This window comes from Erinaceus europaeus, chromosome 12 (assembly GCF_950295315.1).
Source record: "Erinaceus europaeus chromosome 12, mEriEur2.1, whole genome shotgun sequence".
Classification (NCBI taxonomy): domain Eukaryota; kingdom Metazoa; phylum Chordata; class Mammalia; order Eulipotyphla; family Erinaceidae; genus Erinaceus; species Erinaceus europaeus.
In genome coordinates, this window is record NC_080173.1 from 26,941,060 (window position 1) to 26,968,521 (window position 27,462).

Consider the following 27,462-nt stretch of genomic DNA (forward strand, 5'->3'; position numbering starts at 1 on the left):
ATCTTTGGCAAGTATTTGTGACATTAAGAGAAGTCAGACAAAATATGGAAACAAACCAAGATTTGGAGGAAAAATTTAGTTAAGGACTTCTCAATAGCATCCTGAAACTGCCTGAAACTAACACCACCCCCACAACATTCTCAAGCCATATATCCCTTTCAATGTTCAAACAGTTTAAGTTAGATTTTTCTACCACTTGCAGAAAGAACTCAAACTGGAGGGGGGAAGGGAATAATAGTGGCTCACTCAATAAAGAACACATTTTCAGGTTCATGGTCCTCACCTACAGGGGAGCATCTTCATGAGTGGTGGAACAGGGATATAGGTGTCTTTTTCTCTGTGCCTCTGCCTGTCTTTTCACCTTCTATCACAATTTTAAAAAAAAAGGAAAAGGAAAAGGAAAAAAACTGCTAATGGAAACTGGAGATCCAGGCACTATGACCTGTCATTGAAGCTGGTGTAAAAAATAGAAAGAAAGAAAAGAACCAAGCTGGGACATTGAAATAGCTCACTTGAATTGTGTACTGCTTTTCTATGTGTACAACCTAGGTTAAAGCCTGGCCTCAAGTACTAAAGGGAGCTTCAGTGCTTTATGTTTGATATCTGCCCCCATCCCCTCCACCCCACACCTCGGTTTATTTAGTTGTCAACAATGTTATAGCTGGTGCTTGGTGCCTGCACAATGAATCTATTGCTCCCAGAGGCTTTTTTCCCTTACTATTTAATTGGATAGTATATAGACAAATTGAGAGAGATGGGGAAGGTAGAGGGGAAGAGAGAGAAAGAGACATCTGCAGACCTGTTTCACCACTTGTGAAGCATCCTCCTTACAGGTGGGGAGCCTAGGTCCTTACACATGGTAATATGTGCACTTAACTGGGTGTGCCACTTCCCAGCCCTCTCTTTTGTCTATATGCAAAAAAAGAAAGAGAGTAGGGGTGGATAGCATAATGGTTATGCAAAGAGACTCTCATGCCTGAGGCTCTGAAGTCCCAGGTTCAAGCTGAGCACCAAGATAAACCAGAGCTGCTCTGGTGAAAAAGAAAAAAAAAAGAAATCTGCCTTGTTTTTCTCCCTGCTAGATAGATATCAAACAGGACTATGAAGGGAATATTTATATTTTAAGTGGAAAATAATTCTTTGAGCATGTGTTCAACTTCAAGCCTACCCATGGTGCCTAGACAACTTAAAAGCATGAAGAAATAAATATCAGGCCAAAATATTTTCCTGTATAGTCCCAATGTATGAACAAGAAAAGAAAAGAAAAAGAAGTCAATTCTGGTACTGAGTTGCTTTATCTTCTTTTCTAAAAAAATTTTAGTCATGTTTTCATCACTTTAATTTTTTTTAATTTTCTTGAAAATATAACTGTTTTTTCTTAAAAACATAGCCATCTCAAATGAACCCCTTTTGAATTATTTGTGTAAGAAAATGTCTATAGATCCAGAAATATACTGTCTTTTTTGTTTCTATAATTTTAAAAACAACTACTTGGATTTTGCTAAAAACTTAAAATGAAAACAGATTTGAAAAATATTATCCCATGTGTCTTTCTACAAATCAAATTTACCAGAGAATGCTGAGGAAAAATAGAACTATAATAAAGCACATGACTTTGTGTTATTATATGTTTATGTATGTACTTCTTACCTGTTAGAGATTTAAATAACTGGAATGCAGGCAGATGTCTACTCATCCAAAGTGAACATGTTTCTGCAACACTGTCAAAATGCCTGGAAAATTCCCCTAGCATAGATACTGTCATAACTCTGGGCTCAAAACAGTTCTGTTTACTCTCCTGATCATATTTTTTCTTTTTCTTTGCAAGGAACGAAAATTTCCCAAGTTTGTGTCCAAAGAGATGGAAAACATGTACATTGAGGAGCTGAAGTCGTCTGTCAATCTGCTCATGGCTAACTTGGAGAGCATGCCAGTCTCCAAAGGTGGTGAATTCAAGCTTCAGAAACTCAAACGCAGCCACAATGCTTCCATCATTGACATGGGCGAGGAGAGTGAGAACCAGCTCTCTAAGTCAGACGTCGTGCTGTCTTTCTCCTTGGAGGTAAAAAGCTCTCCTCAGTTTCCTGGCACAGCAAACAGGGCCTGGGTGATTAGGTGCATCCCAATCAGCTTGTTTTTCTCCTTGCACCCCAGGAGCAGTTATTAAAATAACAGCATGCTAAGTATAGGTCAGTTAATCAGTAAGTGTTTCCCCCTCTCCAGGAGGCTATACTTTTCCTTCTAAATTTAATCTTTCATTACTTTCCTGTCCTGAAGTGGTACTCAAGCATTTTGTAATGTCCTTAAATTTAGAAAGTTTAAAATATTGACACCCCGAGTTACAATCAGGAAAGAAGCAACCTAGCATCATGTCATGGTGAATTATATGCTTTCTTTCCCATCCTTACTCCTGTTGGCTACATGAATAAGAGCCAGTTACTCAAGAGGAGCCTTTTTAGTTTATTGCAACACAAAGAAAAAACCCACAAGGGCCAGAGTAATGGCAGTAGTATTGATATATCAATAAATGGGCACTGTAATTTGTATTCAGGTGTTTGTTTTTTCATATAGATAAACTATGAAGTAAAACTACTTCAGTTACATCAGAATTTCCTGGGGAGCTGGTCCACTGTGCAGACCCATTGACGCTAAGCTCAAGACAGTGGAAATATAAACTGGGGCAGCCACTTTAGAAAATAATGTGGTCATTTCTCAAAAAGTTAAAGCAGCTGTGTGTCCACACAACTTGACTGAAAGATATATGCCCAAATAAAATGAATTTGCATGTTTCACAAACACAGATATTATAGAGTATTATTCATAATCACTCCAAGTAGAAAACGTATTAAATGTCTAACAACTGGTGAATGGAGAGACAAAATATAATTCACCCAGAAAGTGAAATACTACTGAGTAATCAAAAGATATAAGCTACTGATATATGTTTGAATGAGATGAGCCTCTAAACACTTCACTAAGCACTATGTTCAGTGAAAAAGTCAGACACACAAAAAAAAACCTCACATTTTTTTATTGATAAGAAATGTCCTAAAAAGTAAAATTCCTAGAAACAGAGAGTAGACTCATGTTTCTGAGAACAGGAGGTGAAAATAGATGTTAAAGAATGTACTGAAATGATTAGAATATTCCAAAATGAATTTGTTGAAGGTCACACAACTTAATAAGTTTACTGAAATTCCAGCAGAGTTATACTAGAATAGATTAATTATATAATATGTAATATATACCTTGATAAAGTATTTAGGAATAGCTAGGCAGAATGAAGCCCTGCAATGTACATCCTAAGGAGCCACCCAGATATTTTTCCTATATTCCAAAGTTTAAAACTGACTCCTAAATTATTACAACCAAAGCCCCCCAAGAATTTTATGATGACCCTACGTTTAGGGAGACCAAGAAATAAATCAATTTCAGATTTAACTAGGGTTTATAAAGACTAAATTAGTTTTCTAGAACATCATTAAGGCTTGCTGTCAATTAACTATAGATAATTTGTTTTAGTGTACACAGTTCAGATCAAAGTAGTGACATTACAGTGTTTTCAGCACGTATTTTGCTATCATAAGAGATAGTATTTAATTAAATACAGAGCAATGTGTGTGTGAAAATAATCATCAGTGTAATTTCACAGAAACTTTCCTTTTTAAAAATACTGCCACCTGAGCTACTGAGTGTTTCTTCTTAGGTGTCTTTGAATTTGGTTATTGCCAATTAAAGGTGACAATGTATTCCCTACTGCCTCTTATCTTCCTATTGAAAAGAGGGGGAAAGCAAATTATTGATTTTCATAGAGCTTTTAAGTCTATGATTCTCTAACTCTTCATCAGTATTAAATATTATACATAAGATTATCTGAAAGATAGATATTGGTGAGTCCCCAACCATATTCCTATATGCACATGATTTAAACAAGCTTTAACTTATAAGTGAAAGTGTAGAATGGAGTGCCCTAAGGTTCCCAAACACTTTTCATTTATTAATAGAACACTAAATAACACATCAAATTAAAACTGTTAGCAAAACTTATTGCACCTCTTATTTGTGAATGTATTTGGAGAGACCCAGAAAGTGGAGGGAAAGAAAGGACTGTCATCAGGATAGGCTGGGCTTGAAATTTGAAGTTGATACAAGGCATATATATATATATATTGCAATTACACAGTTTCATGATTGAAAAGAACATCAGAAACCTGTTAATTGCAGCAATTGAACTGAAATCTGCAATGCCAAGAGGCATAACCTTGGGCAGGGGACATGTGTTGTTGAAAAGCAGTAGGTGTGGGAGTCAGGTTGTAGCATAGCAGGTTAAGCGCAGGTGGCGCAAAGCACAAGGACTGGCTTAAGGATCCAGGTTCAAGCCCCTGGCTCCCTACCTGCAGGGCAGTTGATTCACAAGCAGTCAAGCAGGTCTGCAGGTGTCTATCTTTCTCTCCCCTCTCTGTCTTCCCCTCCTCTCTCCATTTCTCTCTGTCCTATCCAACAATGACAATGACAACAATAATAACTACAACAATAAAACAAGGGCAACAAAAAGGGAATAAATAAATAAATACATAAATAAATAAATAAATAGAAAAGCAGTATGTGTTTGTAGAAGGCTATTGAGGACTGGGTGTTTTACCATCATTTGCCTAATGACTCCTCACAACATTCTTCTAAGACATTTATAGAGAAGGAAAGAAAGACTCAGAGAAGCAAAGAAACTTGTGCACAATTACATGGTAAATGAAGATGTAATGTTCAGGATTTGAACTCAGATCTTGGCAAACTCCTCAAGTTGTACACAACCTACTATGCCCCTCCCCCCTTTATTTTCACTGGTTTGATATTTCTCAGTGTTAAATTTGTAATTGCTTACATGATCTCATTTGTTTCTTCCACAATGATCATAGAGATGAGATATATGTCACTGTCCTCACTTTTCAGGAGAGGAAACAGAGGCTCAGGAGATTTGAAAGTGGGTGTCTTCAAGGTCAAGTCATTTGCCTATCATCATGTGAATAACATTTAGGTTCTAAAATGAGGTTCCTAGGTCCCCACTATCAAAGTCAACATCATTGGGGCTGGGTGGTGGCACACCTGTTGAGCACACCTGTTACAGTGTGCAAGAACCCAGGTTAAGGACCATAGTCGCCACCTGCAGAGGGGAAGCTTCACAAGAGATGTTTCTCTCTTCTACTTTCCCCTTCTCTCTCAATTTTTCTGTCCTATCAAAAATAATAAAATATAAGAATATTTAATCAAAGTCAGCACCACTAGGGACATTTTTGAAATGAAAGATCTAGCACCATCCCAGAACTTGGTGTGTTACCCAGTCCACAGAAGGTGGAGTCTTGGAACCACTGGACTAATAAGAAGAAAAGTATGTCTTGTGGATCCTGACTGGAGGCCAACCTTATTGTATTTCCTTGAATTATGCCTATTGATGTCTTTGCACACTCATATCATTTTTTTTGGGGGGGGGTATAGTGCTGTGGCTGTCTTTAGAGTATAGTTGAGTGACTTTTAATGTTTAGTTCTTTTTGATCTCTGATGTTGGTCATCATGTTTCAGATTTTTAAATCAGTCTTCCCTCTCCCTCCTCTTGTCACCCCTTTATGATAAGTAACAGAGAATACCACTAAATATGAAAATAGCAGGTAGTAGGCTGAAGTTTGAGAGCAGTAGTAGTAAGTACCAGAAATTATAAATGATACACCTTGCAGGCTTTTCTGTTGTCCTACAATACAGAGTATGCAGTTGTAGACATGCATGCTTTTGTTTTGACCTGCAAAGAGATTGTGGGTATGCTGTTTTCCTACCTTATTTATTATTGAAAAAATAAAATTTATTACTTTGATTTCAATTTTGATGTCCATTTTATGATACAAAAAATGTAATATTTGGCAGTTATGCTGAGAAAAGATAAGGGGACAGTGTGTCACAGTAGAATGTAAACCACTTTCTCCTAATAGCATGTGCTTTTCAGTCTCCACTAGTCCCTGCTGTCTCTGAATTTAATGCCAAGTGGCTTTAATACCCTTTATCTTAGCACTTACATTATCAGATATTTTATGTAAAGAGAAAGGTGAATCTTTGTGTCAGCAAGTTAAGACTGTTTTTGTATAAAATAGAAGAGGGGATATTACTTTGCTGAAATGATGTGTGTGTGTGTGTGTTTAATATGGGATATAATAGCCCACTTCATTGTCACCTATATAACCCTTTGAACACTTGAATTAGCAAGCTTTGTCTTCATCTGTGGGACAGTAAGCTATATTACAGTCCCAAAGGTCTGGTAGGAACCTAATAGAAGCTACCAGACACCTCAGGGCTCCTTCCCCCCCACCCCATATATTTTTATTGGGGTGATATTGTTTCTGGCTTTGACAATGACCTCCACTACTTGGGATTCTGTTTTCAGGTCGTGATCATGGAAGTCCAAGGCCTCAAATCCTTAGCTCCAAATCGCATTGTGTATTGCACAATGGAGGTAGAAGGAGGAGAGAAACTACAGACTGACCAGGCCGAGGCTTCTAAACCCACGTAAGTGATGCTTCTTCAAGGTTCATTTTCAGGCTTGCTCTCACTGTATTTCATCCAACTCGAAGTTCAAGATCTTGTTTCCTTAGGAGGTTTTACAAGACATGTGCCTTGTTTGTGTTTTTATTATGTAACGACAATAAGGATTCCAATTCCTTCAAAGCAGAGAACAGAAGAAATTAATGAAACAGTCCTCATTCTGAAAGCTTCATGTATTTAACTTAGAGAACCACACACGGGTGGGGGGGGGGGGGTTGGGTGGTGGCACAATGGGCTAAATGCACTGGGCTAAGTGCACGAAGCATAAGGATTACAGTTCGAGTCCCCGGGCTCCCCACCTGCAGAGCTGGTCACCTCATAGCAGTGCAGCAGGTCTACAGGTGTCTCTCTGTCTCTCTCCATCTCCATCTCCCCTCTCAATTTCTCTCTGTCCTACCCAATAAAAAATGAAGAATGGCCAGAATTCACCAGGAACAGTGGATTCCTAGTATAGGCACTAAGCCCCAGTGATAACCCTGAAAGCAAAATAAATAAATAGAAAACCACAACCAGCCAGATGATATGAAAGAAAGTTTGATACAAATTTGCTTTATTATACTTTCTATATAATACTTGGCTAAGACATGAGTGTTTTTATTGTATTCTTTGTGCCATAAGCATGACTATATTGGCAAAACAGTATATTCCATTAAGCACAGTATTAAGTTAACACAGCTGTCAAATGCTGACTGTGTGTATGCAAGGTGCTATTGCACAATGGGAACAAAAATGATCACTGAGTGTAGAATTCAAAGTCTAGTGGATTCATCCAAAAAAGTAATCACACATCCAAATGGAAATATGTAAATAAACATAAATGGGACTGGGGAGACAGAAAGCAAATGGCTCTCATGTCTGAGGCTCTAAGCTCCCATGTTCAGTCCCCAGCACAACCATAAACCAGAACTATCAGTGCTCTGGCCTCTGTCTCTCTGTATCTTTCTCTGAGTCTTTCATTAAAAATAAGAAAATTAGTTATAAAACAACTGTAAATGCTGAGGTGGAAAGAGTATTTTGAGAGAAGACAGCAGATATATTTAAGCCAATTTGAAGGGTAAGAATTAAAATCACACTTCTTAAGAAGTTAGAAGATACTTTGGCTTGTGTTTCACAAGTTAGGCAAAGGATTCAAGCCTGGAAAAAAACATTTGAGGCAGTGTCAGCTTATGCACAAGGCCAGTGAACTGGAGTTCAGAAAACAAACTATGCTATAAGCTTCTGGAGAGGCAGGTCAGTGGTATATCATGAAGTCTTGCTAACTCATGGAGAAGAAAACATGAAGATATATAATGAGATAGGTATTTTTTAATATTTATTTTATTTATTCCCTTTTGTGGCCCTTGTTGTTTTATTGTTGTAGTTATTATTGTTGTCATCATTGTTGGATATGACAGAGAGAAATGTAGAGAGGAGGGGAAGACAAAGAGGAGGAGAGAAAGATAGACACCTGCAGATCTGCTTCACCGCCTGTGAAGTGACTCCCGTGTAGGTGGGGGAGCTAGAAGCTCAAACCGGGATCTTTCCACCAGTCCTTGCACTTTGGAGATAGGTATTTTTAAAAGATGACTTTTGCAGTAGAGGTGACCAGAGTTGATGGAGGAAAACAGTTAGAATTCTATTGCAGTGATTGATGCTGTAATAGAATTCTAACTGGAATGATGCTGATTAACTCATTTGGTCCAATAGACTCACAGACCATAAGATTTCTTGAGCAATCACTGTTCCCTTCTCTCCCTGCCCACTGCCTCTCTCCCTTTCTTTTCTGTCTCAATTAAGCTGGCCTAGACTAATGAACATCTATTTTTATTACTGTTAATTCATAAGAAAGCCATAAAGAGAATAATCCATAACAGCAGCTCACTGCCTTTACCCCCATAGCATTATGCACTATTTGGCAGAACATGAATAACTTACCAGAATGTTCAAACAAAACAGTTCAAAGAAAGCACTGGATGTTTCCCAGACTAGAGAAAATCTGAGAGCGTTGTATGCCTTCAAGTGGTCCTTTGCATAAATAGGCAAAGGCTTCAGAAGCTGGGTAAAATTAATGATATTCTGTTGGAGGAAATGGAAACCAGCATATTTGTCACAGCCTGTCCACAGCCCCACATTCCCCCCCACCACCCCCACACACACTGTTTTTGTAATTGCTTCTCCATTAGACATGGGAGTTGGCAGGTTGATACATACTCCCAGCCTGTTTCTATCTTCCTCTAGCGATCTGCCCATCTTTTAAGGTGTTGCATTCAAAATAGTGTTTAGTTGGAGAAGAATAAGAGAATTTTATTTATTTATTTAACAGGTTAACAGTATTATACATTAACATAGTTCCCACCACCATCAATCTATGTCCCTATGCCTATCACCCTACAAATGAGCTTAAAATTTATCCTCCCCCCACAAACTGAATAAGAGAATTTTAACTATTCTAATATGAAGTTGCTGCTTCATATGAGCTATTTAACTCAAAGAATAATTCATATCATCTTATTGAATTTAAAGGTGTCAGTTGCCAGGATAAATGATGAGCTGATTTTTATGTGCTTATGAATGTTTTAAACATAGTTTCAGATTATAAAATTGGAATCCTCATATTTCATTCATGCATGAGCATCCTTACTCCACATAAATAAACATTTCACCTTTCTAGCCAGAAGTGTAAATTTTATTCCTCTTCAATCAATGAGTAGGTGTTGCCAAACTCCCTCAGAGGGTTAATTTGTTTGAATAGAGTAGGCATGCAAGTTTTACCTCTAGGGGAAAGTCAGATCATTACAGTGGCTAATACACTGTAGTGGTTACTTATAGTGCTGTGTTTAGAAGTATTTTGAATGAAAATCCTTATTCAGAGGAAAATAGTGCAACAACAAAATTATATTCTTGATAATGGGAGAGGAAAAGGTATGAGAGCCCTGGATTTGCCACTTCCATGGTATTCCAAAGAGGTGCACTCAGAGTTCAAAATATATCATTTCTTCCTGTCTCTTCCTCAATCCTCTCTAAAGCTATTCTCCGATCACTTCTACTTGTCTTGCTTCTAAATCCAGTACTATTTTCCTGATTCTCCTTTATGTTTTCTTTGTCTTAGTTCAATTCTGGTGGTTTTCCTCTGCATTCAGTTTTGCCTATAGGGTGAATGAGCCTGTTTGCTTAAGTCTATTGATATTTTCTTCTATCATTACTACTTTTGAGTAGTCAGAGTCCTCCCCATCATTTCTTTTATTTGAAATGTGTATTTCTTCTCTTTTTCCTTCCTCTTCTGTGTCTCCCATTTTAATCTCCAACCATGATCTTTGCTATTTGATTTTGTTTGTCTCCAAAATGATCCTTTTGAGGGTTATCTTTCATCTGATCTAATAACTCCACTTCATCATTTCACAAGTTTAGCTCTTTCCCTGCCCAATTTATCTTCTGAATCTTGTCTCTGACTCTCCTTACAACCAGCTGATGCCCATACTTTATCCATTCTAAAATCAAAATTTTATCCAAACCTCTTATATTTATTACTCAAAAAGCCTACTGTTGCTTCCACCAAATATTTTACTCAGTAGCTAGAATACTGCCTTCTTATCCTATCACCTATTTACAGGGAATTTGGGTTTTATCATTTTTTTCAAATCCAATGAAAAGTGCTGGAATATGTTACAAGGTATTGTCCAAGGGTGTGCTACTTGGGTTATTTATTTATTTATTTTTATTTTTATTTATTTATAAAAAGGAAACACTGTCAAAACCATAGGATAGGAGGGGTACAGCTCCACACAATTCCCACCACCAGAACTCTGTATCCCATCCCCTCCCTTGATAGCTTTCCTATTTTTTAACCCTCTGGGAATATGGACCCAGGGTTCATTGTGGGATGCAGAAGGTAGAAGGTCTGGCTTCTGTAATTGCTTCCCCGCTGAACATGGGTGTTGACAGGTCAACCCATACTTCCAGCCTGCCTCTTTCTTTCCCTAGTGGGGTGGGGTTTTGAGGAATTGGAACTCCAGGACACATTGGTGGGGTTGTCTATCCAGGGAAGTCTGGATGGCATCATGCTAGCATCTGGAACCTGGTGTGAAAAGAGAATTAACATACAAACAAGTTGTTGACTAATCATGACCTAAAGGCTGGAATAGTACAGATGAAGAGTTTGGGGGGGGGTCTTCATTATGTAGATAGCTAGTAGGCATATTTTTGTAATATTCCAAAGGGCCTATGGCTATACTAGTTTTTTTTTTTCCCCTGAGCCTGAAATCTGATATGCAGGTGAATCCAAGTTATTGTCTGTGGAAATGATGTCATGGCTGGAAAAAGGACCAGAAAGCTAGATAAGTGAAGAGAGTAGCTCCCAAAAATGGGAAAAGTATATAAGTATTGTTGACTGTAAACCCCCTTGATTTGATGTGATCTGAGGCCCATATTCAGCTTAGGAGCCTATTTACCTCTGCATCCCTATAGATCTGAGCTCACATTCTGTGATCATCATTAGGAATGTTCCAAGCTGCCCCAATATCAGTACCCATCTTCTTCAGGTGTAGCATAGAATATGTTGTCCATCCTCCCTTCAGAGGATTGAACATTCTCTACCATTATTGATTTAAGTTGAGGGCATAAAGGCATAAAGGCCCCCACAAAGGTCTGTTTTGTTGTTCCTGACAGAGATGACCGGTAACAATGGAGAGAGGGATTTATTCAAAGTCTAGGCCCATCACATCTGTTTGGGAATCTCAGGACTCCCTGAATAGGGCCCCAACTGATGAGGTGGCCTGATAGTGACTAAAGAGTCATTGTTAAAGTATGCCCACCTTTTGCCCTTATTCATCTTTTGCAATTCTTGCTTTGATAAGGATAGCTTGAGAGTGAGTGAGGGAAGTATAATAGGAAATAAGTGAGGAGGGTATCTAAGTCTAAGTAGACACTATTTCATTATGAACTTCATACTGACTTACTGAAGACTTTTGTGTACTTTTGCTTTCAGGTATATATTCCCCCCTAATTTATGGATACATATGAACATAGGCCCTATCTCATGGGACCTGGTATATATCTAGGTTTTTGGGACTTTGTAAGAAAGTGAACCACCTGGAATGGAATTAGAAAATCCTATGAAAGGAAAGGTCTCACCTGAGTAATGAGGCTGAAGGGTTGACATTTCATGCCAGACGTCTCTGGACACAATGGAAATGAAGCATACCGAGGTGGTACTCATTGAGTTGATTAGGTTGGAATCAGCAGATGTGATATAATTTGGTATGAATTGAGAGAAGCATGCAGGAATGTGAACCGCACTCTAGAGGTTCCAGGACTGGAGGAACTATAGGCTCTATAGAGGAAGCGGGAGGTTCCTGCTTTCTTAGGGCTTAAGAAAGCAATAGATAGCTATTGCTATAATCACATTATTTGGCAATTGGGTTAACTTTGAAAAATTCCTTTGTTAGTATTTGCTGTATTATTTACAACATCCTCATAATTTATGTCCTTTGACATTATTTGTATATAGCTGTGCCACCAGTTGCTTCTGTTCTCCCTTGTCTAAGCTTTTAAGAGAGTCAGCATATCAAAGACTCAGTCTATGGTCTGTGCATTAAAATGTTTGAGACATTCAATCATTTTTCCCCCTCTCATATTAATTAAATAGTGATTTATATGACTACAAATTAATAGGAGTGTACATAAACACCATTCCCACCACCAAAAGACTGTGTCCCATCCCATTCCCCACCTCACCCTCAACCCAGGTTTTTTACTTTGGTGCATTACTCCAAATTCAGTCAAATCCTGCTTTGAGTTTCCCTCTCTGTTATTCTTTCTCAATTTCTGCTTATAAGTGGGATCATCTCATACTCATCTTTATCTTTCTAACTTAGCTCACTTAACCTAATTCCTTCTAGCTCCATCCAGGATGGGTCAGAGAAGGTGGGTTCATTGTTCTTAATAACTGTGTAGTATTCTTTTGTGTATATATACCACAGCCTTCTCAGCCACTCATCTGCTGTTGGGCACCTGGCTTGCTTCCAAGTTTTAGCTACTACTAATTGTGCTGCTGTGAAAATAGGTGTACACATATCTTTTTGGTTGGGTGTTATGGAGTCCTTGGAGTATAATTACTGGGTCATATGGAAGGTCCTTGTCTAGCCTTACAAGAGTTCTCCAGACTGCTCTCTACAGAGGCTGGACCAATTTACATTCCCACCAGCAGTGCAGAAGGGTTCCTCTGTCCCCACAGCCTCTCCAGCAGCTGTCTTTTTTTTATGTATGCCATTCTCACAGGGGTGAAGTGGTTATCTCAATGTTGTCTTTATTTGCATTTCTCTGACAATCAATGAGTGACCTGGAGCAATTTTTCATGTGTTTGTTAGCCTTTTGGATCTCTTCTGTAGTAAATATTCTGTTCATATCCTCTGCCCATTTTTGAATGGGGTCATTTGCTTTATTGGTGCTAAGTTTGCTGAGCTCTTTGTACATTTTGGTGATTAGCCTCTTGTCTGATGTATGGCATGTGAAGATCTTCTCCCATTCTGTGAGGAGTCTCTTTGTGTGATAGTTTCTTTGGCTGTGCAGATGCTTTTGGTTCATAGGTGTGGGGATATTTGATTTGTTTTTATGTTTGTTTTAGCTAGAACCAGAGAGACAGAGGCCAAGAAAAGTGAAAGAGACGACAGCACCAACCTTTCTTCCATGCAGCAGAAACTGGGCTTACACCTGGGTAACACACATGGCAAAACAGTGCACTATCAAATTGAACAATTTCACTCGCTTAAGAGTTGCCAGTTGTAACTGTAATGTAGAATTTTTCAAGAACAAGGGCAGGAAATGTGGTACTATGGTCAAGTAAGTTGGGAAAGTATAAAACATCTGTTCCTGAACTATTTGGTGTGTACACTGGCAATTCAAAGCTTTGAAACTTTTCAAAACTAAATAAACCTGTAAGGCTTTGCCCATGATTTTCCTAATCTTATGACAACTAATATCTTTTAGTAACCACTAAAAATGCTGGTTTATATTGTCCCAACCTAGCTGTCCCTCATTGCCCTTGATAGTACCACCTCTTCTTTACAGTCAGGTCCTGTCCCACCAGGTAATTTTTTGGATCAGGTGCTTAATTTTAGAATGCTGTGCTCCTGAGTTAAATAGACTTTGTCATTGGAAAAGGGGGGGGGGTATATACCCTCATCCTTATTTTATCGTTGCAACATGCAGATTATTTTCAAGCACTCTATATATCCTCTCAGTTCTCAATTTCCTCCTTTCCTTATTTTTAATATGGAAATCCAGAGGAGTACATGATCAAATGTTTTCAAGAGACAGTTGTATTTTTAAAATATTGCCTCCATTTGCAACACAATGTTTATATCTCCTGGAGGGAGACCACAGAAGCAATTGAATTTGTATTTTATGTTAAACAATCTCAGAAAGGCAGGAGAGTGTGGGGAAAAAAATGCTTAGTGGATGCAAAGAAAAGAAAAGAAAAAAAAAAAGACCTATGTATCCATCACCTGTGAAATTGAGCAGAGGACTTGCCTAGCTGTGAAGCAGTGTTTTTCAAAAGCTGGCACTCTTGCATCTATAGATAATGGAGTTATGTTAGGTTTCCCCAAAACCTGTGAAAAGGATGTGACTCCTTTTCTACTTATTTGTCACCTCTCCTGAGTAGGTTGAGGAGAATATTATGATATGGTTCTAGGCCTTGACCTCAGAAAGTCCTGCAGTCAAGGGCCTCCAGTTAGAATAGAATAAAACTGTGTAGATCTCATTTAACCAAGTATGTTTTCTGGTGCTGGGACTTGGAATGGATAATTGGAAATCTCGCATGTCTTTCTTGAAGGGCACCATTGGAATTAAACATAAGATAATGATATAAAGGACAGCCATGTGAATTTGCTCAACATGTGCCTGCTGGGTGCTTTTCTTTTGTACAACTCATTAATGTAACCATGAAGAGCATACATCACATAACTTCATGGGCCTGTCCTCTAGTAAAGGATGCAAACAAAAAGCACATAAATAAAATATTAGGTAACAGATGATAATTTGTGTTACGTGCCATTCGTGGCCAGTAGTGTTTCTGTGTCTTTTGAGTCAAAGACATACCTTTTCTATATTTTGTTTTATGAATTATATTGACATTTAAAAAAGTGAATTAATTTAAATAAAATATATTAACTAAATAATAGTACAGGTGGTGCTAAGATATTTTAAAAATAAGCATGAAGGTATCTTGCATTAGAATGTGGAAATGGCAAAGGTAGATAAAATGGTATGCAAATCACTTTAACTTGGGAAATTTGATGTTATGGAATCTGACATATTCTCTGAGTGGAAAATATGCTGTACTCCAAAATGACTCCCTCTCTGTAGATTTGCGCAGTGTAAGTTAACCTGCTAAGAAAGCTTGGCCTGGGGGTTAGATGCCAGAGAAATTTAAGTAATTTTGCTGAAGAAGAAGCAATTTAAGTTAGCAGTGTGGTATTATACTAATTTATCTGAAATTATATTCTTTTGAGTTGAAACCAAGGATGCCAGTTGGTATTTGATTATTTAACAAGTTTATTATTCCATGACGACAAGTCATGGTTTCATGAATGTGTGGATTTCATTATTGTCAGGAATTGGAAAATACATTCAGTGTGTCTCACCATTTTCTAAGGGAATAAGAAAATAATGCACTGGGCTGGGGAGAGAGCATAATGGTTTTGCAAAAGACTTTCATGCCTGAGGCTCAGATCTCCCAGTTCAGTCCCTAACACCACCATAAACTAGAGCTGAGTTGTGCTTTCTCTCTCTCTCTCTCTCTCTCTCTCTCTCTCTCTAGCTCTAGCTCTCTCTCCCTCTCCCTTTCTCTCTCTATCTATCTATCTCCCTCTCTCTCTCTCTTTCTAGCTCTAGCTCTAGCTCTCTCTCCCTCTCCCTTTCTCTCTCTCTCTCAAATAAAATTTTAAAAAAAGAGAAAATACTAACTGGTCAGTTTTGCTCTAGTGCTGGCACTTTTCAGTAGCACATAATCTGATGAGCCCACATATATATATTTTTTTAAAAAATTCAGGGCAGGGGTGACTTTCCTTTCATAAACATGTTTATTCTGTAAAATACATTTGCCCTAATGGGTCAACTCAGAACACCTAGGTTTATTATACTCACATTATTCATAGAAGTAGAGTTCTATTGATTGCGCCCTTGCAAAGTTGGTGACAAAGTCAGGAAAGAAAATTGGCACACATTCTTAATTAAAGTAAAAATATTTTTATTGATTTAATAATGATCAACAAGACTATAGGATAAGAGGGGGTACAATTCCACACAATTTCTACTGTCAGCATTCCGTATTCCATCCCTTCCATTGGAAGCTTTCCTATTCTTTATCCCTCTGGGAGTATGGACCCAGGATCATTATGAGGTGCAGAAGGAGGGAGGTTTGGTTTCTGTAATTGCTTCTCTGCTGGACATGGGCATTGGCAGGTCGATCCATATTCCCAGCCTGTTTCTGTCTTTCCTTAGTGGGTCAGAGCTCTGGGCAAGTGAGATTCCAGAACACGTTGGTGAAGTCATCTGCCCAGGGAAGTCAGGTTGGTGACATGGTTGCATCTTTGTATTCTACTGGGTGCATCAGTGCCTAGCCCTTACTCTTTTTCTCTTAGCCAGTTGGGGCTTTCATAAGCAGCAATAGTTGAAGACTTGACCTTTTGGCGTTTGCATTCTAGTGAAAAACAGGTACTTCACCAATGAACAAATAACTACGTAAAGTAATAACAAATTGTAATTTGGTTCTGAAAGAAGTGAGTCAGCTGATCGGTGTGTTCTAGAGATGACAGAAACCTCTACTAACAGTAGACAGTGTGCAATTTACTATCTGGAGATGAAAAGGAAACATACTTTAGAAGAGTCAGGGGAAGCATTTCAGGCATAGGAAAAAGACTCAGAGGTAGGCAGGGACTTGGTGTATTCCTGCACCACAAAGTATAGTGTGGCTAGAGATTAGTCAGTGAGGGGAGTCTGCTGCAGGAAAGGTCTAAGCAAGCTAGACCCAGACAACCCAGGATTTGAACTTCACTTCAGGATCATAGAGAATCCACTGGAGATTTAGAAGCCAGAAAGGATATAATTGGACATCCATCTTGAAATCTGAAGCATCTTTAAAGACAAGAGTCAGCTTGCAACAGCAGCTACATTGGCCAACATATATTAGTGGAACACAAACTGCCAGGCATCAGTGCTACAGTGTGGAATAATTTTAGCATGACCCTTGAAGTCGTAAAGCCACCAACATATTAAAGATGACTGCAATAATCCTAGTGCCAGGGTGCAGTGATCAATTCTTTATTCACCACTATACCTTTTGAGAGCTTCAAAAACCACTCTCTTTTTTTTCAAATTTTATTTATTTATTTATTTATTTATTTATTTATTTATTTATTTATTGGATAGAGACAGAGCAAAATTGAGAAGGGAGGGAGAGATAGGGAGGAAAAGAGACAGAGAGACACCTGCAGTCCTACTTCACCACTCATGAAGCTTTCTACGTACAGTTGAAGGCCAGGTGTTCAACCCAGGGCCAGGGACTTAGCCAGGTATGCTATCACCTGGCCCCTAAAAACAACTCTCTAAGAAACAAAAAGTGAGAACTTTTGAGAATTGGCCCTTTCCAGGTCAACATATCTTGATACTCCCTCCTAAGGTTTATAGTGAAAAAGATACCTATGTGGTACTGAGTAGGAACTTTGATACCATTTCTGTTGTTTTCCTTTCTGGGAGGAAAAAAAAAAAGAGACTTCACTTCTTTTAGAGTTAATTAAACTACAAATGGTAAAGGCTAATGCTGACCCAGAAATTCAATTTTCCTAGACTCCCAGAAGATGTATGGCTTAGGAGGAAAGAAAATTGTAATCACAGTTTGGGATCCTCAGAATCTGCCCTGCTTTCCATATTAGAAGCCTTGTTTCAAAAACTAGATGTTTTTTGCATATGTTCTCGGTGGTAAAAGTTACCTTGGCTGGTCAACAAACTGTAGATTAGATAGCAGAAAGAAATAGTGAAGTGAGAGGGATTAGAGAATAAGGTTTGAAACAGGAGATCCTGGTACTATCATAAATTGGTGGCATCTTGTCAAGCCTTGCAATCTCACTAAGTCCTGCTAAGTGGTATCTGCTTCAGTCATTATATAAATTTTCATCCAGATGATCCAGAAAAAATCCATAAAAGCAAAAAGTACAGGCAGAGTTTTCATAAATGCAAGGAGAACTAGCTGATAAATTTTGAGTTAATGGGCAGAGGGTAGAGAGCAAAATGGTTATGCAAATGGATTCTCATGCCTGAAGCTCCAAAGTCCCAGGTTCAGTCCCCCACACCACCAGAGCTGAACAGTGTTCTGGTAACAACAACAACAACAACAACAACAAAAAGACAAAAAAAATTTTTTTTGAATTGTTAGGAGTTCCAGACATGATGATCAAGTGGTGGCTGGAGTTTGACAGTAGACAATGATGCTCCACTCAAATGTGAGAAATTTAAGAAAGTTCTCATTTCATGAGAAGTCTGGTAAGAATTTTGAAATAGCCCTTTGTGGATTGAGTGACAGTTCCTATCTGATTCCATTTCTTTAATGCCTTGTCTGAGATAAGCTGATATTTATAGCTAACTCTGGCATCATCTGAGGACTGGAATGATTGGCCATTACTGTACATTGGAAATCTAGTTTAACAGCTTTCTTTTGAATATGGGAGATCAGTATACTTGTTATTTAGGGGTCTGGGAGAATATAGGAAGGAATATTTTGTACTTACCTACATGTAATAGTGGGATACATCTCATAAATTCTAAATCCTCATTAGTAAGGAGACAAAATAGACTTGTTTTAGACTCATCAATGCATACAAGGAATAAGAGCACAGCATCGGCAGCCCACTGGGTCCATAGCTCAGCTATGTAATCTTTGGCAGCCTGTTTAATATTTTGTGCTTCAGTTTTTACACTTTTGTAAAAATTGAATAAATTGACATATATAAAAATGTAAAATAGTGCCTGTGACATATTAATTATGCTGCCTAAAATTATCATGACTTCATATTTGGAGGGAGAAGGAGGGGAAAGATGATTCACTGATATTGATTTAATACGTTCATTAATTTTTAATACTTTTTTATCCATACCATTTTATTGGAAAAATAATTATTTAGGGGCTAGCCAGTGATGCACCCAGTTAAGAGCACATAGTACTAAGTACATGGACCTGCACGAGGATCCGGGTTTGAGCCCCACTCCCCACCTGCAGGAGAGATACTTCACAATAGGTGAAGCAGATCTGCAGGTGTCTTATCTTTCCCTCTTCCTCTCTATATCCCCCTCTTCTTTCAGTTTCTCCCTGCCCTATCTAATAAAATGGATAAAGTGGCCACTAGGTGTGGTGGGTTCATAGTGCCAACATCAAGCCACAACAGTAACCCTGGAGGTTATCAACATTCAGTTATTTTGTGGGTTGAATCATTACCCCTATTTAAGTGGTGATGAGCACGCTGTCACACTTTAACAATAGCACAGATGTTCTACCTCAGTGCAGACACTCAGATCAGCAGGTGTGATTCTACCCATAGGCAGCAATATTGTGAGGTGGTACACTTGTGAGTCTGCAAAGTTGATCCAGAGGGGACCCCTGCCCTCAAAGTACTTACAGCTTTCCAGGAGAACTACTAACAATTATGATCCTTGTCTTTCTTTGTGGAAATCATTATCAACAGTTGCTCCCACCATTTATTGAAATCAGCTAGGTAATCAGTGAGCTTGCTAGTATCATTAGCAAGCTCACTTTAGATAGCAAGACCTGTGGCTTAAATCCCAACTTCACCACTCACCAGCCAAGTGATCTTGAATAAGAGTTTCTGCTTCACTGAGTTGAGGAGTTCCCTCAGATTTGGAGACAATAATACAAGCAGCTTAGTGGAACTTAGTTTTGAAATGATATGATACATTGATGTCAATGAAAAATATGTAATACATTCTTGAGATTTTTTAAGATATGTTATTAGTCATTTAATAATGACTGACAAGATTGTGGGAAAGGAGGTTACAATTCTATACAGTTCCCACCACCAGAGTTCCATATACACTCCCCGCAACTGGAAGGGTCCTTAGTCTTTATCCCTCTTGGAGTATGGATCCAGGATCATTATGGAGTGCAGAAAGTGGGAGGTCCAGCTTCTATAATTGCTTCTCCACTGGACATATGCATTAACAGCCATACCCCCAGCCTGCTTCTATCTTTCCCTAGTGGAGCAGGGCTCTGAGGAGGTAGGATTCCAGGACACATTGGTGAGGTTGTCTGCCCAGGGAAGTCAGGTTAGCATCATGGTAGTATCTGCAACTTGATGACTGAGTAGCATTAAGATATAAAACAGGAAAAATTGGCTATTAATCAGGAACCTACAGGTAAGAATAGAGAAGATGGGATTTGGGGTCTTTATGCTAGAAGCTATAAAGTCTATTTTAGGTATCTTCTTTTTTGTGTGCCTCCAGGGTTATTGCTGGGGTTCGGTGCCTGTACTATGAATCCACTGCTCCCGGAGGCTATTTTTCCCATTTTTGTCACCCTTGTTGTTGTTGTTATTTTTATTGTTTCCATTGCTGTTGTTGCTGAGTAGTGTTGGGTTGTGTTGCAGGGGAGAGAGAAGAGACCAGGAACTCGTAGTGGAGCAGGAACGCAAATTTTTATTCACGAGGATGTCCCAGAATTGGGTGTGAGCACAGTAGTTTAGGCCTTGTGGAGCTAGCAAAATGGCCGCCTCCCACTATGCCCACCAGCCCTTCTCCAAGTCGGGTCACAGAAGAGAAAAGAGAGCGAAAGCAGAAACAGGAGAGGCTTTTATGGGAGAATTCTGGAAGTGGCAAGTTGGGACGGGATTGGCTAGGAAAGGGGGTAGAAAGAGGCAAAAGGCATGTTGGGAAGGTGGAAGCGTCCTTAGCAACTGTTGCAATGGTTTTAACTGAATTATCAATATCCTGTGGGGATAACATGGTGGAGATCTGTAAATAATACTTGCATAGAAATGTGGTGGTTTGTGGGCCCTGCCAGTGTTCAACCACATCTGCACAATTTCCCAACAGGATAGGATAGAGAGAAATCCAGAGAGGGAGAGAGAAAGATAGAAGCCTACAGACCTGCTTCACAACTGGTAAAGTAATCCCCCCCCCAACCTGCAGGTGGGGAGCCGGGGGCTCGAACCAGGATCCTTACACAGGTTCTTGTGTTTCGTGCCATGTGGCTTAATCCACTACGTTACCTCCCTGCCCCCTATTTTAGGTATATTCTAAGGGGCCCATGACTACTAATTTTTGTCTGAGCCCCATAGAAAACCTGCAGGTGGGCTGAAAGTATTGTCTGGGAAGATAGTGTCAGAGTTAGGAATAAGGCTAGAAAGCTGGATCAGGGAAGAGAGCAGCTCCCAAATGTTAGAAAAGTATATAAGTACCACTGACTATAAACCCCATCAATCTGATCTAGGTCCCATGTCTATTCATATTTGGCATAGGAGCCTGTGTGACCTCTGTAACCCTGTCAGTCTGAGGTGCTTTCTATGGTCTGTTGTATGCTTTACATTGAGTTGTTCTAGTTCTCCCCCGCCAAGAGAATTGGATCAGTCCAGTTAGTTTCGCGGGCCCGCTTGGCCCCGCCCCTAGGAACCCCGAGGGAGGGTTTCAGAGGGCCAGAGTTCCAGAGTTCAAGAGTTCCAGGGTTCCTGAGTTTCAGAGTTAGAGAGAGTGCTTGCGCCGCCGCAAAGAGACAGCGGAGTTCTGTTTGGTGATTAGTTTGGTTTAGTTTATGAATCGTTGTTCCTGAATAAAGAAATACAGCTTCCCTGCCCAGCCGTTGTCTCCACATCTCTGTTACCCACCCGTGAACCTACCCGCCCGGCTAGAGCCTCTGAATTTTAACAACAAATGGCGCCCAACATGGACCTGACCTGCACATCTCTCAGATAAGTAAAGACAATTTGGCTCCCTATGCACTATGGCCTTCTCTTCTGCTTGTGAAGAGATCTCCAAAGGCCTCTGCTCTTTCTTCATGAGACTGTTTTGCTGTTTCTGGAACATTTATCTCTGGACCACTCTGTGGTTTCCACTCGCTCAGGCGAACTCAGAACAGCCAGCAAGAATAGCCAGCGGGTGGGAGGCGAGGCACAGAGCTGCTGTTTCCACCTGGTTAAACAGCCAGCCAGCCGGCTGCGCCCAGACAACCCTGCGCACCGTGCCCGCAGCCCCGCAGCCCCACAGCCCGCAAGAGGCTGACGCCAGCACACAAGAGCCCCAAGAGCCCGACGCCAGCACGCAGGAGCCCGATGCCAACATGCTGGAGCCCGATGCCAACACGCTGGAGCCCGATGCCAACACGCAGGAGCCCGATGCCACCACGCAAGAGCCCAATGCCAGCACGCAGGCCAGCCCACAGGAGCCGGCTCTCCACCGCGTGGCGCAGGGCACTGGATGCGTGATCCCTCCATGCTGCTCGGCCACTGTGAGCAGGGCAGCAGACATGGCAGGGCCATGGGGCAGGGCCGCGGCGGCCTATCATGGCCACCACCCCTGGGCACCTAGGCCCATGCCTTCTACAAAGCTGGCCTGCCTGCCCTCTTGCTATGAATTCTGGAATGATCCCGGACCTCCCGGACCCCCGGGCTCCCTGCCAAAACTGGGCACACGAGATCTCCAGCCGCCGGTCCAGTCTGAAGGCAGACAAGCTGGAGTACGCAGAGATTTGTGCAGAGATCGCAACCTGCAATTCCTAGAAGTGAAGCTGCGCGGGAAGCCACCTCCAGATGGTGAACTGCCCCCCCAACAACTAAGACAGTACAGATTTAAATTCGTGTTTAAAATGACATGTCTTCATAACAAAGGTTTCTCTCCTTATGTATTAATGACCATGTTTATGTGTATGTTTAAAGTTTGGTAAACAGTAACTTTAAGGCTAAATTCTTACTAGTCAAAGTTAAATGAAAAAGGTTTTCAACGTAATTCTCATAAAGATAAAATTAACTTACATTTAGAGTCTGAGGTAAAAATTAGTTAATAATCAATATATTTTAACTAAGTTGGTCTAAACAAAAGGTTAAATAGACTTGTTGATATGTAAAACTCTCCATTACCTTCTCTATTAGAAATGGTAGATCGCACAATGGCTATGCTAATTATTCTCATGCCTGAGGTTTCCTTTCCTGACTCCATCTTGAATGGGTGTAACAAAAGGTTAAAAGACGTTGTTGCTATGTAAAAGTCTCAAATTCCTTCTCTATTAGAAATATGCTAATAACAAGTTTTGTTTCATAGTAAGTAAATTGCAGCCAGCTGCCTTTGGGACTCTAGGCCGTTCCCCGCCCCCATGCAAATGCCCGTCGACGCAAGCTCGCCCCCCCAGAGGCAGGAAAGTACGCCCCCCAGAGGCAAGAAATGTTTTTTTAAGCTGATAAAGTTTTGCCCACAGGGAAAAAAAAATGGCCCCCTCAGGCTTTCCCTTGGCAGCACACTGGTTCCTCTTACTTGCTTACATGTTTCTCCATGTTTGTGCCAGTTTCTTTTTTAAAAAATGCCTGTATGATATATGTTTCTGTTCACCCCACACCCTTGATACTATAGTCATTTAGTTAAAAAAAAAGGGGGAATTGTTGTATGCTTTACATTGAGTTGTTCTAGTTCTCCCCCGCCAAGAGAATTGGATCAGTCCAGTTAGTTTCGCGGGCCCGCTTGGCCCGCCCCTAGGCACCCCGAGGGAGGGTTTCAGAGGGCCAGAGTTCCAGAGTTCAAGAGTTCCAGGGTTCCTGAGTTGCAGAGTTAGAGACAGTGCTTGCGCCGCCGCAAAGAGACAGCAGAGTTCTGTTTGGTGATTAGTTTGGTTTAGTTTATGAATCGTTGCTCCTGAATAAATAAATACAGCTTCCCTGCCCAGCCATTGTCTCCGTGTCTCTGTTACCCGCCCGTGAAGCTACCCGCCCAGCTAGAGCCTCCGAATTTTAACAACAATGGTCATAACTAGGAACATTCTAGGCTGCACTCATTTACATAACCAGTCTTCCTTGAGTGGCAGAGTATGTTGACCTAGCCTCCCTTCTGAGAGTTGAACAGTTTCTACCAATGTTCTCCATTGAGGGAAAGGTGCTCTATAGAGGCCCACAAGAGGATTTATAATGTTGTCCCTGATGCAGATGACCAGTGATGATGGAGAAAGAAATCTGCTAGATGTCTAGGCTTATCATATTTATGTGGGCATCCCAGGCTTCCCTGACTAGGGCGTTGGATGATGGGGTGGCTTGGTAGTGACCAAAAAGGCTATCATTAAAATATGCCAATCTCGAGGGAGTTGGGTGGTAGTGCAGCAGGTTAAGATCATGTGACACAAAGCACAAGGACCAGATCCCGGTTCAAGCCCCCCGGCTCCCCACCTGCAGGGGAGTTGCTTCACAGGTGGTGAAGCAGGTCTTCAGGTGTCTATCTTTCTCTCCCCTTCTCTGACTTCCCCTCCTCTCTCGATTTCTCTCTGTCCTATCCAACAATGACGACAACAATAATAACTACAACAATAAAACAACAAGGACCACACAAGGGAATAAATAAATATAAAAATTAAAAAATAAAATAATAAAAAATAAAGTATGCCAGTCTCTGTCCCTTATCCAACTTTATAGTCCTCACTTTGTCTGACAAGGTTAGCTTTGGAGTGATTGAGGGAAGTGAAATAGGAAGTAGGTGAGGAGGGCATCTAAGTCTAAGTAGAAAATATTTTATTAAGTACTTCATAATGTTTTTTTTTTTTTAGGTATTTCAACTTGCTTGCCACACTTATAGAGTCACTGCAGACCACTACTTGTTTTTACTTTAAAGTATATATTTTCCACTAAGTTGTGAATACATGTGCACATTTGCTCTATCTCATGGGACCTGGCCTATATCTAGGTTCCACAACTTTGTTAAGAAGTGTGCCACCCAAAATGGAATTAAGGAGTCCTATGAGCTAGGAAAAGCCTCACCCGAGTAATGGAGCTGGAAGGTTGACATCCCAGGCCTGGTGTCTCTGGACACAGTATGAAGTGAAACTTGTCAAGGTGGTAATGTTTGGTTGCCTTTACTTGGTTGAGATCAGCAGATTCAGTATCAAATGGTATGGATCAAGAGAAGCATGAAGGAAAGTGGGAAAGCCCCAGAGGTTCCAGGACTGGGAGAAATAGAAGTTTTATAGAGAATGAGGAGGGTTCCTTGGCACAAAAGTGAGATGTCATTCTGTGTGATTACTGTTGCCGTTAGTGAAGCCAGCGTGAGAAGTAAACAGGTAGGAAAGTCCCTCAGAATGAAGCAGTTTGAACCAGAGAGGCTTGCAGGGCTTTTTCTCTCAATGAATTTCACCCTTTTAGTTTCTCTCACTTATCTTTTTTAGTTTCCCTTGAAATGTGTCCATTTTTACATAGATTCTGTGCATGCACTTGGAAAAATTATCTATCAGACAGGTTTTCTTCTAATGTGTTAGCCTGATAAGCCCAGAATGAACATTACTATATCCCTTTTGAGTCAAGAAATCTCTATAAACATTAAATAATTAGTACAAGGCGGAAAAGTAAAGATGAGGCAATATCTTATTTCTGATCTTTTTAGAGCCCATTTGGTGTTAGCATTCACTACATTTAAAAAAAAGTAAGTTAGCATTTACTTTAGATTGTCCTTATTTTCTCAGGAAGGAACATTTGATAATTTCCTATTACTGTTAACAATTCCCCACTGTGGCCAACTTCACCCCAAAATATTTTAATCTTCCACCAGCCTCAAGGAAAAATAAGCATTTGATGCCCAGCTTAAACTTACGATGGGTGGCTACGGGAATGTGGGGGATCTTTAGCAGACAACGCCAAGAAAGTACTATTCCTCCTCTATAATAAAAACTTTTTAAGTTGTAGCTCTGGAGGTGTAATGAATGATGTTAGTTGAGGCCAAACTGGTATTTCCTTGTGAGTAGAGAATTTTCATTCAACTAAGCACTGCAACAGTTTATCCTGTAACTGGGCTTTTTTTCCCCTGAAATCTTTACTCTATAGCTGTGCCAAATTTATTCTTTCTCTATGTTAGCAAAGACATGTCTTTTACAAAATGTTAAATGCTGACATTAGGGTGACATTGACACCAAGCCAAAGAAGAAAGTTAATGCGTTCACTTTCCCCTCAAAGCTTCATTTCCTGCTTACTTTAAAGCTGGATTGCACTGTGTTTGTTTTCATGCTGTCTATACAGAGGAATGTATTAAAGTATGAGGATTTCAAGAAACAATTTGCCATGGGTCCAATCTCAGAGGGAATGAACTGTTCTCTGGATAATAGTATGTTAGTGTCTATTTCTTAAAGACTTTCATGAGGATGCTGTTTAATTACATATAAGTGAATCATGTTTAATGTGGCCCTGACATAGACCCTGAACTTTCCTAATAAATGTAACTGCTAAAAAAAAAATCTGGACAGGAAATATTTATTTATTCATTTATTATTATAGAGCTTGGGATCATGTGTGTGCACAATTTCACTACTCTAGTGAAACCTTCTTTATTCATTCAAATACAGAGAGAGAGAGAGAGAGAGAGAGGGGAAGAAAGAAAGATACCACATCATTGAAGCTTCCTCCATTGTCATATAGCTCCTCCCATGTGGTGTTAGGGTTCAAGTCTGGAGCATGGAAAGATGCATGATTTATCCCATGAACTATCTCTCTGGTCTCTTTTAAATAATATATTAAGTGCCTATTATGTATAAGGTTCTGTTTAGTTTTCATGTTGACTTTGTTTTTAACTGGGCAAGGGAGATAGCATAATGGTTTTGTAAAGATATTCTTATGCCTGAGGCCTTCAAAGTCCCAGGCTTAATCTGCAGCACTGCCAGAAACCAGAGCTGTGCATTGCTTTGGTTTTTAAAAAAAAAATCATGGGTGGGGGTAGATAGCATAATGGCTGTGCAAACAGACTCTCATGCCTGAGGCTCAGTCAAGTCCCAGGTTCAATCCCCCACTCTGCCATAAGCTAGAGCTGAACAGTGCTCTGGTAAAAAAAAAAAAAAAAAAATCATAATAAACTAATAATTACAATAATAAATTACAATCAGTAAATTAAATTTATTTTTATTGATTAAATTATGATTGACAAGATTGTAGGATAAGAAGGCTAACTCTCACCACCAGAGTTCTGTATCCCATCCCCTCCATTGGAAGGTTCCCTATTCTTTATCTTTATGGGAGTATGGACCCAGTATCATTATTGGTTGCTGAAGGTGAGAAGTCTGGCTTCTGTAATTGCTTCTCCACTAGACATGGGCATTGACAGGTCAATCCATACTCCCAGCCTCTTTCTAATATTGATACTTTCTGATGAAAGCCTTTATATTGTTTAAAACCATTTCCTAAATGTGATGGAAATTATAAGGGAAATTAAATACTATGCATGATCCCAGTAATCAGTAATATGATTGCAAATGATTTAGTGTTTTTTCCCCAAAATTTGTCTTTCTGTATCTATGAGTGTACACACGCATCCACAGATATATGTTCATGACAGGTAACCTTAAATATTATGGAAATATTTATACTCAGACATGATTATTCTTTTTGGAGAAATTCCTAGAAATGGTATTATTAGCTCACAGCTAGCTATTCCCTACATGGTGGTGAGTAGTGTGACTAATTTATCCGGGTTATATATCTTTCTACTATCAACACCAAAAGTCCTGTATCCAGGACAAATGGAGATAGCTGGTCCCTCTCTCACTGTGAACACCTTCATTACCTCCTATACTAGCAGAAGGTATTTGGCTGATAGTTTGTTAGTTGCTGCATATATTTGTTGGAGGACCTGCTGTCTTTTCAGTCTCCACCACCAAGATGCCATCGTTGTTTC

General features: G+C 39.8%; 1 protein-coding gene across 13 annotated transcripts in view; it reads left to right on the forward strand.

Annotated features, from left to right (window-relative positions):
- CADPS (calcium dependent secretion activator) overlaps positions 1-27,462 on the forward strand; it is a 571,423-nt gene that overhangs the window by 242,867 nt on the left and 301,094 nt on the right. For all 13 annotated transcript variants that reach the window (XM_060202988.1, XM_060202982.1, XM_060202989.1 and 10 more), the window contains exons 5-6: positions 1,829-2,062; positions 6,425-6,546. In XM_060202988.1, the coding sequence (XP_060058971.1) occupies positions 1,829-2,062; positions 6,425-6,546 (356 nt within the window). The remainder of the gene's footprint in view (positions 1-1,828; positions 2,063-6,424; positions 6,547-27,462) is intronic.